The sequence below is a fragment of the Carassius auratus genome, chromosome 44 (genome assembly GCF_003368295.1).
Source record: "Carassius auratus strain Wakin chromosome 44, ASM336829v1, whole genome shotgun sequence".
In the NCBI taxonomy this organism is placed as follows: Eukaryota; Metazoa; Chordata; class Actinopteri; order Cypriniformes; family Cyprinidae; genus Carassius; species Carassius auratus.
In genome coordinates, this window is record NC_039286.1 from 13,823,028 (window position 1) to 13,836,980 (window position 13,953).

Consider the following 13,953-nt stretch of genomic DNA (forward strand, 5'->3'; position numbering starts at 1 on the left):
AAAGACAAAAGACAGAAAGAACATGCAAAAAAAAGAAAGGAGAAACAATGGAGACAGAAAAAAGGAAAAGAGAGAGAGCAGGAGATAAAAGGGAGAGGGACGAGCGAGAAGAGGAGGATCCGATGAGAGAACACTGTAGGCGACAGTAATTGCTTCGTCTTGCTCTGCTGCCCATATATGGTAATGGAATGTGTGACTGAGAGGGGGTAACCTGTGTGAGCCCAGAGCATCCCACACACACACACACACACATGCTGCAATCAGACACGCTGATTACAAAACGCATTAACACTCAGACATGAGACGACAGACACTCAGAAATAAACACTCAACAGGAAAAACCTTACAAGAGCTCCTGAAACACAGGAAGAGACAAGAGAGACTGTCAAATTAAGTCCACACGTAACTGCCATCATCACACAAAATGACCTTTGCAGCCCATTTTACTTCTGTCACGAGTGCAACAGGATATTCAAGAAGACAACATGCATTGGGAATCGAGTGTATTGCAAGTGTCTGACACCAAAAAAAATTCAACAGTCAGGATGATGAAAAGAAGGGATCAAAAAAAAAGTTTGATAAAAACATTGATTTTTTTTTTTCCTTAATTAAAAAAAATATATATATTATTAATTAGGCATAAAGGTATTCAATAGGCGATTTGAAATCTGATGTCAAAACGCAGAAGTTACAAAGCAGCTAATTTGCTGAATTTTAATGCCATGTGTGAAAAAAGCTGTAAGAGTAACACCTTCTAGCACGTAGGAGGTTAGGATCTGTTATGATCAACATTCATTTTTATACCATTTACCTTTTACAAAAAAAAAAAAGATTTTCAGTATTTCATCACATCAAATTAATTTTATTCTAAATGGCATCTAATTTTGTTGAACAATATGCAGAAGTAAACAAATATTCAAATATAGATGGATGGATGGATGGATGTTTAATAAATATATAATATGAAAATATAAAAAATGAAAACGAAAATATAAATTTGAAATGAAGATGGGATATATATACACACACACATACATATTGTATATGTACATACATACATAACATTTCATATACATTTATATTATATTCATTTAAAATATATTCATGTTATATATTCAAGAATTGTAACATGTTTGGATTAAAATTGTTTGGAAAAGATGCAAAGCCACTTCGTATCAATTACAGATGTATATTTACCGCAAAAGGTAATCCAGAAATGTAACTGCAAAGTAACAAGTCTGAAAGTGGTTAGAAAAGTCAACAGGGTCTTTAAAGAATGTCATAGACCAATGGATTAATGTACCTGCTTTTCTGACATCAGCACAGGCCACTAAAAAGCCCATATTGATCAGCTACTATATTAATATAAACCAGTATAAAACTGCACTCTGCTTACATTGCATTAGCTGACGGCATGCATTCTCATTAATGCAGATATTTTAAAAGCAGTGATTGTGAAACAACCTACTTCCCACAAACACTCACTCACATACAAACAAACACCTAGTTATGGCCCCTGTGTGCTGTACGAGCATGACTCATCCCATCAGACATGAGGCAGAGGTCGCCAGCATAGTGAGTCTTGGCTATCTTCTCCGCTCCTGCAAGTGCTGGGCATCTGGAAGGGCACCAGGCAACCTCAGCTCCCTGGCACGCCAAGGACGCCCACATGACCGGCCCGGCTTGTGTGCCAGCTCAGGACCCCTGCATAGACTCAGCAAGATTTGACAGCATTCTGTTGTGCTCATCTGTGAAGGACTCGCCACAGAACCAGCGCTGAGGGAAAACACAGAATGTCTTCTTGATGCTGGTCCTCAAGCAAAATGTAAAGTATTACAAGGCAAAGGCAGCACAACGCTGAATATATAGCAGAAAATGTGCAATATACTTCAAACTGTCCATATTAATTAACTGAATATACATTGCTAGTCTCATCGTGAATGATTCACCACTGCATGTTATTGCAAAGTATTGCTAAAATGCAATAACTAGCTCTGCCTCTGAAATGATCATCATCTTTTGGATGATGTCACCAAGTACCCGTTTTTAAAACCCTCCCCCTCCAAACAATTGTCATACACTGAAAAAAAAACTGCATGGTGTGATTTAGGGGGTTTACTTGACACTATTTTCAACTAAAAGCTGAAAACTTTATGCTGTTTGGCTGTTCATTTACACGACAGAGGAGTTTTGAAGGCTTGAAAATGAGTTTTAAAGTGCAAGTTTTTGAAACCGACACGGTTATCTTTGTGTAAACTACAAAAACACAAATTTGTGAAAACTGTGCCTTCATGTGCATGTATATTACATATTCAGTCTATAGGTATGTGCAGAGACACATAATGTTTCTTTACAAAGTGACGTCGACCTATACTGGCATGGCATGAATAATATCACATTTTTAATCATTTTAGCGGAATGAGAATCATTTTAATAGCTTTGACATCTATATGCAAAACCTTTCAAAAATGCAAAGCAAAAACTTTTGTTTTTAGTAGTACCAATACACTGATATTTAATATTACATCTTTAAACATGCAGTTAACTGTAACAGTAAAATAATAAATAAATTCACAAAATACTTATTTTAGTGTTAATCTAGTTAAAGTTAAATATAATTTATACAACACAATTAACTTCAGCAGTGGCTTGGTTCTAGAAACGTGACAGATGTAGCTCTTGATGCGCTGACTCTGGCTTAAGTCCACTCCTTGTGAAGCTCCCAAGTTCTTGAATAAGCTTTTCCTGACAATCTTACCAAGGCTGTGGTCATCCCTGTTGATTGTGCACCTTTTCCTACCACACTTTGTCCTTCCCGTCAATTCTTTATGACTATATTTTGATACAGCACTCAGTGAACAGCCAGGTCTTTCAGCAATGACCTTCTGTGGCTTACCCTCCTTGTGGAGGGTGTTGATGATTGTCTTCTGGACAACTGTCGAGTCAGTACTTTTCCCCATAATTGTGGTTGCATGTTCTAAATTAGCCCAAGATGTACCCAGTAATTTATACTCAAAATTAATCAAACTAATCAAGCTCAAAATGGAATATTCAAATTTTCAGAGATCCTGAATTTTTAATTTTCCTAAACTAGAAGTCGTAACTAGAAGTACAACAAGCTGCAAATTGTGTTTTATGATGACTAAGACCCTTCAGAACAGCCAAAAGCAGAAGAAATTAAGAAATCATTCTCATGGGAGAGACATTATCATGTAAAGGCAAAGTTTACACTGCCTCTGCAGTGCCATTTCATTTGCTCATGCTAACAAACAACACTGACTTTATGTACAATAAACAATCAAATGTAAGATAAAAAAGCATTTGAAGCCCATTGTGCTTGTGTTTTGCTATTTATTTCACAGCAAAAAAACATACTCAACAAGAACACCAAAAATAAAGAAGGGCTTACGTTATATATCAATAATGAAGACGATCAATAAAAGTGGTCTCTATAATGACACGTGACTGCAAAGACATTTTTATTAGGAACAACGTAGACAGTAGAAAAAAGTATACAATTTATCACAATATCAAGAGGAATGTTAGGAAAGAATAAAGAAGTCTTAAAGACCCCTTTAAGCTAATGTGTGTAATTTAACAGCATTAAGGTGACTTAACTAAATTCCACAATAAATGGTTTTCACTGACAGGCCCTAGTCTTCTGCTGGATGCACAAAATGGACAGAATTTTTCTTTAAAGCTTTAAATATCACAATATACACAGCCTAATCAGGACATGCTTCATCTGCGTAATCAAGTCTTCAAAAATAGGTCTAAATATGTCATGATTGAGATGCGACCTACAGCGGTGCTTATGCTAAACAACTAGTGAAGAAGAGCACTGAATCCCACCTCCCTTCATTCTCCTCTCCTCAAGTACAGCTGTCAGGAAGAGCGTTTGATAATATATGCCAAAAAAAGAGCCTGTTTTGTGCATTAAAGGTATTAGAATTGACACCTTCGAGTTTAGTTTCATGCATTAATGCAATGTAGCATTGTGACTCGTCAGAGAGACTGATTGTTTCTAACACATTTACTTCATTATTTCAGGTGTTACACTGTCCATCTACAGCTCAATGCAAGTTTGAGAGCCGTCACTCAAATAACAACACTTCAAATGAAACATCTGACGGGTTGCATTATTATGTTACAATGAGCTTGTTTTTGTGTTGAGTAATATTTGATGGGAGTCAAATACTGAATCCCTCAAAGCAGGATTCAACAGGACACAGATGTTTGGATGCTGACATTCAGAAGAATGTGATTGTGAAGGCGGACCCGCATATTTACGAACGACAACATCCGTATGCACCTTAATCTAATTGTGTAATTAACCAGAAGTCTAACAGCTGAAGAAATGATACTGTACATAATATCACATGAAATCGGAGGAAATCCTGGTCCAATGCCAGCATGGGTATGGGTGGGATTACACTATAAACTGGTTTTGCTTCACCAGATTTTATATTGAGGCCTGAAGCAGAACCAGTTTATGAGAAATTCTAGTAATGATGTTGGGAGCTGTGAAAAAGAAGTACACTTCAGCATACTTGTAAAAAGTGTACTTATTATGGAAACAATATACTAAACTATACAATATGTTAATATGCTATTTAATAAAAGAATATACTTAATGTATTTTTGGAATACTTAAATGATTAAGACGCAATCAGCCGAACTTTAAGTTGCTTTTTTTTTACATCTTTTTCATTTCATAATTTTTTTTTTTTTTTTTATCATGTACCATCAAATTTTAATTATCTTCTGCATTACAAACCAAATTAAATGCAATTGCATCAAAATCCAACATTTAAATGTATTAATATTGCTATCAACTGTATAGGCCTGACTATATACTAAATTATTAACATGACACGAACTGGAAAAAGTTATATTTTTGCTTTGAAAACATCAGTTGAAAATTCAGCCTCGCCTTTTATTTTCACCACAATTCAATACCGCCGTTCCAAGAAATGAGTTCTTCTCCAGCCTGAGGAGGGCTTTCATGTTCAACATCCTCCTTAGGATTCGGACCACGCTTCCTAATGAAGCAGGAATTAACCTCTGTCATCGGACTTAAAGTCAATTTCCTTTGGCTCTTCTCTCTTTCTTTCCATCTATCACCGTTCTGAGAAATGGTGCAGGATTTGACACTCACCGATGTGAGAAAGTGAGACAGAGAGAGAAATGGGAATAAGACAGCCTGAGAATAGCCTTGGTTATGACAGTACGGCCAAACTTTGGAAACTTCTGGGCTTCGGAAACACAGCAGTGTCTAGATCCGAGAGCAGTCACCTGTGCAGTGTCAATGTGCCTGACACTCAACCCACCGTGAGGTTTCATATGACGGACAGATAGCTATCGGACGGAAGAAACGGGGAAAATGAGTGTGCCAATCTTTTGCGAGACCCCTCACACGGGACCGAGAATGAGAAAAAAGATTAAAAGAAGAGGAAATGGAGACTTTGTCCTCAGGAGAGACATCAAAACTTCATGTAGTCCTGTTTTGCAGACATACTTTGTGGTTTGTTTTCCATCTGAAATAAAATCCATCTGTCTTTTTTTTTACACAAGCTGTGTATAAATGGAGCATTTTACCTGCTGTCTTTCCGCTAACTCAGGCAGGCATCCTCTGAGGAATCCATTCACATCCAGACAGGAATGTCTGTGACTGTGCTGCATTATGTTTTCACAATATTTCTCATTTATTTGGGGCGGCAGTGGCTCAGTGGTTCATGTAGGTTGTCTATCTCTGGCTCCACCTGACCAAGTGTCGAGGTGTCCTTGAGCAAGACACCTAACCGCAGCAGCTCCCGACGAGCTGGATGGTGCCTTGCTTTGGACAGCCATGGGTCTGTTGAATGTGCTTTATAAATGCAGTCCATTTATATTAATCTTTGTTGGATACAGTGACCGAAGCTCAATTTCTTGATTTGATGCCCAGTGCACCTTCATCATGGATTCAGACATTTTAACCTATTTCCAGAACATAAACAGTTCCATATAATGTATTGTAAAAGTCCCATTTAAGTAAAAATGGCAGACATCCCAATCCCATCTGAATCAGTTGACGAAATCACAGACATCAGCTGTTAACAATTATAACTCCAACATCATTTGGAAAACTTATCTCCTACAAGAAGTGCATATGTGATCAGATTTGTCTGCGATCAAAAATTTCAATCTGAACGAACTGAAAACATTTTAGCACATTCTTCCAAGAACAGTGTATCTGTTTTACGAGAATTTCATGCAGATTTCTATAGCCTTGTACTCCATTATCTGTCAAAAAATTAAATTTACTACCCTGCATCTGCAACTTAAAATGAACTTTAAAAGAGCAAAACCTCGGCAACAATATTTTCTTCAGTGTGTCTGGGTCTTTCCACATAATCCTATGTATTTTTCTAGATTTGCAAGCACGTATGTGAGCCTGGAAGTGGACAGAGCGTTTGTGAAAAATGTGCTAGTGGAGAGTGTGTTGCCATGCCTGGATACATTGCAATTTTAGTCTCAGTATCCAGAGAAGTGTGATTCTGCAATTCTTCAGTCTGCAGAACCCCATCTGTTCCCGCTCAGTTACTGAAACCTTTTTTAGCCATTTCCATCACTACAAAGAGCTGAACGAACTTACAGTAGTATATAACTGCCAAGTCAGCTGGAACTAAAAAGCAGAAACACATACACACACACACACACAGAAGGACTAGGGCATCATAGTCAGCCGCTCATATAAACATTTATGATTCCCCAGGAAAGTCATTTTCCCTAACACCATGACTGGAGCTCGGAGGAATCCTCAAGAAGCATTAGCCTTCCACCCTTCAGCTCAGAGCTTTGCATGCCAGCAACTCCGGGAATCCTCTCCAGGGTTTAAGGCTGCAGCTTGAGACATGCCTGTCATCTCAATTCACCAAAATAAACTAAAAAACCATACAGGAGATATAATTATTTATTTCGCTTTGTTTAATCCCAAGGTCTTAGAAGAACAGCTCTGGATGGAAGTCATTTTTCATTAACTGGGTATAAGCAAAATATCAAAATAACAGGTCAGAAATCATGTTCCTCTGCTGAATCTACATTGTTTATATGGTCACTTCTCAACATCTTTTCAATTGACATGTTAGGAATTACTTTATGACATGCTCAAGGTCTTGCTGTCTACAGTTCACTGGTGAATATCAATCTAAAGAAAAAGACATGTTTGTCTTTCATCAGATTGGACCGCGTACACAAGCAAAACAATTCCCATCTTTTTTTCACATTTTATTCAGAAGTGTCACAATGTGGAAGTAAAATGAGTTAAGAAAGCACTTGTTGACTCTTGAAAAGAGTCAACGTGCCATCAAAAACGTGCCATTATTCAATTCCTTGCAAAATGATCACAAAGGCTCAAAGCAAGGGACTCAAAATATAAAAAAATATTTTTTTAAAGTTAGAAAAACACAGTTCTACAGCCTCTAAATAGCTTATATGGTCTTTTTTCAAAGTTGCTTAAGTCAAATTTAAAAAATGACACTATTTATTTTCCTACACACATTATCTCTTTGCTCATTTTCATAATCTTTCGCCAAACTGTGACATCTTGCACATTTCAATCAATTCCCACCTTTTTTTCTTGTAAAATATTGTTTCATTCAGATACACAATGTACATGTTACATTATGGAAGAAAAATGGCTTGGAAATTCCAATTTTAATCAAAAACATTCCAATGCTATTATTCAATTCCTTGCTAACAGATCTCAAACGCCCAAATCATCATTCCACAAACATTAAAAATGTCAAAAACAGAGCAAAAAAAAAAAAGTTTTTTCTGGTCATTTAAGCAAAACATGAAAACAAAACTGACAACATTTACTGTTGTCTTCATAATCTTTCATCAAACTGTAACAATTTACAAACCAATCAATTCACACATTTTATTTCCTCATTAAATATGGTTTCATTTAGAACACAGAGTCACATTATGGACATGAATGGGGTTGCAAACACACTTGTTGACAAAAAAAAAGAGCTTTTAATCAGAAACATTCCAGTACTGTTCCTCAATTCATCTTTGTTAATGTTAGTTAATGAAAATACAGTTCATTGTTAGTTCATGCTAATTCACAGTGCATTTACTAATGTTGACAAGCACAACTTTTGATTTGAATAATGCATTACTAAGTGTTTAAATTAATGTCAACTAAGACTAATAAATGCTGTAGAAGGATTGTTCTTGCTTAGATCATGTTAACGAAAGTAGTTAACTAACATTAACTAATGGACCATTATTCTAAAGTGTTACCCATCTCTCAGATTAAAAGAACAAGATGAGAAAATGAGATCCTGTAAGCCACTTTTTTAGATGACACAAATTTATTGTTGGTAATGAGGTTAACAGCGCTGTAAATTACAGAGGTCTGCTGAGGTGGAAGCACGGTTTCTATTAAAAAGGTAGATTACTCACATAAAGGCATACAGACATGTTTGAAAGTGTGCCCGTACAATTAAAAGCAGCGCATTAACGGCGCGGGGCTAAGAAAGTCAATCATGCAGCGAGCTTCTGAAGAAGATCAGACGGTAATTAAGGCAATTTCAGCTCCTCCCTCAAGAGGATCTCAATGAATCAGCATAGTTCGCGCTAGCTCAGGCAAATGCTGTTAACAAGTAATGCCCACCGCCAATGCTTCTGACGGATGCTCACCTGCATGCACGGATGTGTTAAACTAATAAAAGTCAGATTTCAATATGCACTCATATTTCTCATCAAACTACCTTGATCAAATTACACTGGGTAGTCTATGCAATGCACATTAATGTTATAGCTCTACACTCAATTATTCAGACGTTTCTCCAAGGATTCCTGTGAGCAATAAAAACACACAGAAATGAGATGGTTCTACTTACAAGAAACATAATTGAGAACTCCATTAAGTCATTTTAGCAATCAAAGAGCAGCATTTATGAGCTTAATCCAGCACCAATCCAGCTGACAGATGAAAGGACAGCTAACCTGAATTTTAAGACAAGTTAAGCCGCAAAGAAGAACTAGATTTGCATTTTCCCTAAGGAAAAAAATAGCTTTTGCACAGCAACAATCGAAAGAATGATTTAAGTAAGTCTAGATTTTAAGCTTTGGTTCTGTGCTTACACAATGCCACAACAGAGTCCATGTTTGTTTGGGGTTTTTTGTCAAGTATACAAGTCAAAATCTGCTAAAATGTAAATAATTTTAACAAATAATGTAAAGATGTAGTATTTTTGGAAAAGTGATAACTTTTATTAATTTATTAAACAACTGAGAAGAGAATTAACTAGGTTTCACGAAAATCTAAATCACTTAAATGTACTAACCAACTGTTTATAGCTGTAAACTTATTACATCTTTCAGCACACGCCTGAACCCTATACATTTCAGTTTGATGTCAGTCAAAATGTTTGAGGTATATCAATGCAGCACAGCAGTGAGATGGCTTTTCGCTCTCTGCTTTTAAGACTAAAAGAAATGAAGTCACTGAAAATTTTAAAAGAGGGTGGAAAAACCCTTTGAATGAGCCCAGGGTCATGAAAAAGGCTGATCTCAGAGCCCACACACAAAAAAAATCCCTCTCTTTAGCCTTCATTTTATCAGGCACAGTGGTTGATAAGACTATATAGCTAGCCTTCAGGAGTCCTCCAGCCTTCACTAACGGCACCAATGTCCACCAGAAGGACAGAGAGAGAGAGAGAGAGAGAGAGAGAGAGGATGTTGGGGAGTCAAAGAGACAGGGAGACAGAGCGTATCTCTTACACACCGTGAGACAAACAGATAAATCGGGAGGACGGACGGAGACACAGAACAGATTTTCCATCTGTTCTATGGCAACATCTGATTCCCCGTTTACAACTGAAGTCCAGCAAGCAAACATTTTTCAGTTTTTGTACACTCTGGAACTCAAGTCATTTCAAATATATAATCTACATTACAAACGAGACCACAGAAACAGCTCTTAGACAGTAGGGGCCAAAACGATGTATAAACTGTGAGACAGGGGTAAATCGAGGACAGACGCACTCTCCTGTGCTCCACTCTACACACAGTCATAAACAATGGAAGTGGAAGAGACTGAGGGTCTTACAGGCGACCAATCACTAAAGCCACCAGAACAAAGGCTTGAGACGGAGCTCTGAATGCACGGCGGGAGAAAAAAGGAGGAGGGGTGCGAGGAAAGGGCACTCAATCAAAGGCCAGCGATTTGAGTCCCTCTTGCATGCTCAACGAGGGGAAGACAGAGAAAGGTTTCTTGTGAAGGTGTGAGTTTCATTCTGCGCTCTCTTTTGGACAATGCAGACTCTGAGGTCTTTTGTTCTTGGGAACCTGTTGGCATAGAAGTGCATTGTTCAGCAGGGAGAAAAAAGGAGTACAAGAAAACTACATTATCACGCTTCTGTGCAGGAGTTGCTCTTTGCCGCTGCTCTGACATTTGTTGCTTCTGACAGTAATGGAAGACCAAAGGGAGCCAATAAGGAAAGCATCTACTTCCATTTGTCGTGCTTCCCTGATCCCAAACCGAATTAAGCACTCAGCAATAATGTTTTAAACTCCCCTCAAAGACTATAAAACAAGATGGATGCCATCAGATCCCCAATGAAAAGGGGTCTCCATGACAACTGCAAGAAACCTTCACCTCACCCCTGAAGATGCCTTTAGAGAACTAATACACAAACCTTTGACACGTACCAACAAGATTAATGGGCAAGCTGAAGTCTTGCATGCATGGTAATAACCCTCCGCTCGTCTTGAGATGTAAAAAGCCTTATCCCATGAAGAAATTAATAGAGGCGAACCCCAGAGTGTGCCCACGCGAGTTGAGCGGCACTGGAATCTTGGCATGACTAATTGTGGTGCTACGATTCATCCATCCATCCAAAACTCATTTATCCAACGACCAAGACGCTCCTGTTTCTTGTGAAATATGTGCACAGGGACTGCTCAAGTTCGGGATTCGTTTACAGACACCCCATGCCAGCATCACGTTGAGCTTCCCTGACCATGTACCATGCAATAAAACTATTTAAGAGAATGTGCACACTGGTTTGAAACTAGTCTGAAACTGGTTTGAAAACCACCTGATCAGTTGTCAGGGTTGAAAACAGTGTCCCAACAAGTGGAAGAGCGGCAAGTGCAAAGAGTGCAAATAAAGGGCAAAAGAGCAACACATTAGGAAGAGTATTAAAAACTGCTCTTCATATCTCAGTCATATTTTTTTGGCATTTAAGTGCCGTTCACACCAAGAACTGTAACTGATAAATATAAATAGTGTGATTAATACCAATAATAACAATATCGTTAGAATCAATTTCAGAGTGTCAGATTTTGTTTTATTTCAGCTGATGAACAATAAAAACATTGACAGCCAACCAGAATCCATCTGAACATTAAAAAGACTGAGAATTTAAAGAGGTAGAAGACAAAATTGCACGAGCGATTAAAATAAACAGAACTTTGTCTTTCGTTGGTTTGGACGATAATATAGTTATTATAGCCTAGTTATCTTTAGAATTATAATTCTTTATTTGAACGATTTTATTGCACAAATTAGCTAGTTCAAACCCGATTCTTCTGCATGTTGTTTGTTGATACTGGACACGGCTTCGTACTAAAATGTTTTTGGAATCATAGGTAGGCTACAATCATGAAAAACAATGCAAATAGTTGCATGAAGTACACACTATGTTGCCAAAACATGTAACATGAGTCTTTAAATAGGCTATTCGCAGAGCTTCAGTCCTGCAGTGTAGCCTCGGCTTACACAGAACCACAGACATGTCTCTCCTTATCAGAGGAAAGCAGCCCCTCTGAGACGCCATCGAATCACTGTGATGTTTAAACCACCAGGGAAGAAATGTCTAGGACCATCACCACATGCAAGACTAGTGTGGCAAATATGGGGAACAGTAACTTAAAATGCTATTTTATTACGGTGGTATCTCAAAACAGCAGAAGACTTGCATTAAATTCAGACATCATTGCATTTTGAAGAGTTACAGTCAGAAGAAGCACAGACCTGTCATAGACCTTTAAAGTGTTAGTAACTAAACCCTGTTGCATTTCTTGCCACCACTGTGCAATATAATACATATAACAAAATATATAAATACATGTAAAAGTTTCAAACTGTACAGTAGGTGATTAAGAAAGATAATAAAATTACACCTGCTCCCTTGCAGTCTAAGAAAAAACGACAGGCCACACCTTGCGTAACATGGCGCACGGGAGCATGGATACGGGTTACGGTCAGTGGCTCTGATTAAGTTAACCAGGATAACCTAGAATAAGCAGGTAAAGCTGCAGGAATCGGCGCGCGCCAGCGTTACGCACGCATGCAACTTGCGTATCAATATAGCTACACTTGGGACGGGCGACGTCATGTTAAGCGCTCAATGAAGGTAACCATCGTGCAAAAACGCGGCTTTGAAAACAGTTTCAAAACCGGGCGAGCAGTAAAAAGATTAACCCACAAGTTACTGTGTCACATTACCTTGGCTGGACAGCAGACACGCGCCGAGAATCAGGCAACAGTTTATCATCGTAACGGCGCTCATTCCGCTCTCGTCCGCGGGAGGTTAAACAAATCCTGGAAACTTTAGCATAAAATCTCTTTTACTTTGCGAAGCGAACCGGAGGCGGTGTGTTGAGGCTCGTCAGATCGCAATCTCAGTCTACTGTCCGCTCCCACTGGTGGTAAAGCCCGGAGTGTGTTCAGGTATGTTATGATGCCCGTGGTGCTGCCGAACGCCGTTGAGTCCTCCTGCCTGACGCGACGCGCTCACTCGTTCTGTTCGAGCGCGAGCGAGACGGATAGAATTGTTCGTGATGTGATGTCATCGTCGCGTCACGCCGAAGTGGGAATGGAACGACAGTGAAGTTTAGAACTTGTGGATTGGGCAACTAACGTCCAGATAGTCTGTTTTTACGCGTTTTGTGCGAGATTATAATCAGTATGCGAAATTTACCGGCGATTTAGTCAAAAAGCACCCAGGTAAATTCCCCTGGTTTTTACCTAACGTTTGATGCGGCGTAAGTTATTCTAATATATAATATTCTGTATTAAATAAACAGTACAATTATACGTGGCGCCTCGAAATAGTTCATATATTTAGAGTAGGCTATAGTCTGTTTTGGTTGTACTATTCTGGTTGCATTCTATTGCACTATTCTGAATCAAAACTGACACAATACACTTTAATATCTAATTAGATTAACTATTTCTGTGAATCTAATCAGATGTTTAAGTATATTGTGACAGTACGTTTGATGTTTAATGTCCAAACAGATTGTAATGTCTATTTAGATTCACTATTTCAGTGAATCTAATTAGATATCATAGCCTATTGCGACAGTAAACAGCTGTATAATCTAACAGTGAACGACCGATTATGTAAAGTACATTATAGTAGAGGGTTTTCCTGCCATCATGGTTCCATTTGAGAATTTATTTCAATTAATTGCATCATCTTAATAACATAAGTGGACGGCACACTGTTTATATGTGGTTCAAAAAATATGCCCTCATAAATGGTGAATGGTAAATGCCTCTGAAATTCAATTCCAGGGAGCGACTATTATATTAAACAATATACAAAAAGTTAATTTCCCACACTGGCAAAACTGTCAGACAATATAAATCAGAAATCTTGGCTTTTTGCATGTTCTTGTCGTTTTTAATGAATCTGAACTTGTTCGTTCCTCTGTTTTAAAAGCATTGCCTGACGTGCTTCATACTTGGGACACGGACGCCCATAACTACAGTTGATTGACTGTCAAAACAATACGATTTATTCAAATAAGGAGATATGAAGGACGGGGTTGATGCATTCAGTGCTCTTCTCCTCTGGGAATGGCCTGCATGCTAATCAGTGACCTCACTCTGCCATCTATTGACTGATCTGCGCAATTACGCGCTCACGTTCATTAGCATTCGGAGCG

The 13,953-nt window shown here is 38.2% G+C and overlaps 1 protein-coding gene across 2 annotated transcripts in view; it reads right to left on the bottom strand.

Annotated features, from left to right (window-relative positions):
• LOC113062588 (nectin-2-like) overlaps window positions 1–12,858 on the bottom strand; it is a 134,021-nt gene extending 121,163 nt beyond the window's left edge. The window contains exon 1 of one of the 2 annotated variants that reach the window (XM_026232529.1): window positions 12,506–12,851. In XM_026232529.1, the coding sequence (XP_026088314.1) occupies window positions 12,506–12,569 (64 nt within the window). In that variant the 5' untranslated portion in view covers window positions 12,570–12,851. Of the gene's footprint in view, window positions 1–12,505 lie in introns of both variants that reach the window. The other variant, XM_026232528.1, reaches the window with a different exon arrangement.
• Between the last annotated feature and the right edge of the window lie 1,095 nt (window positions 12,859–13,953).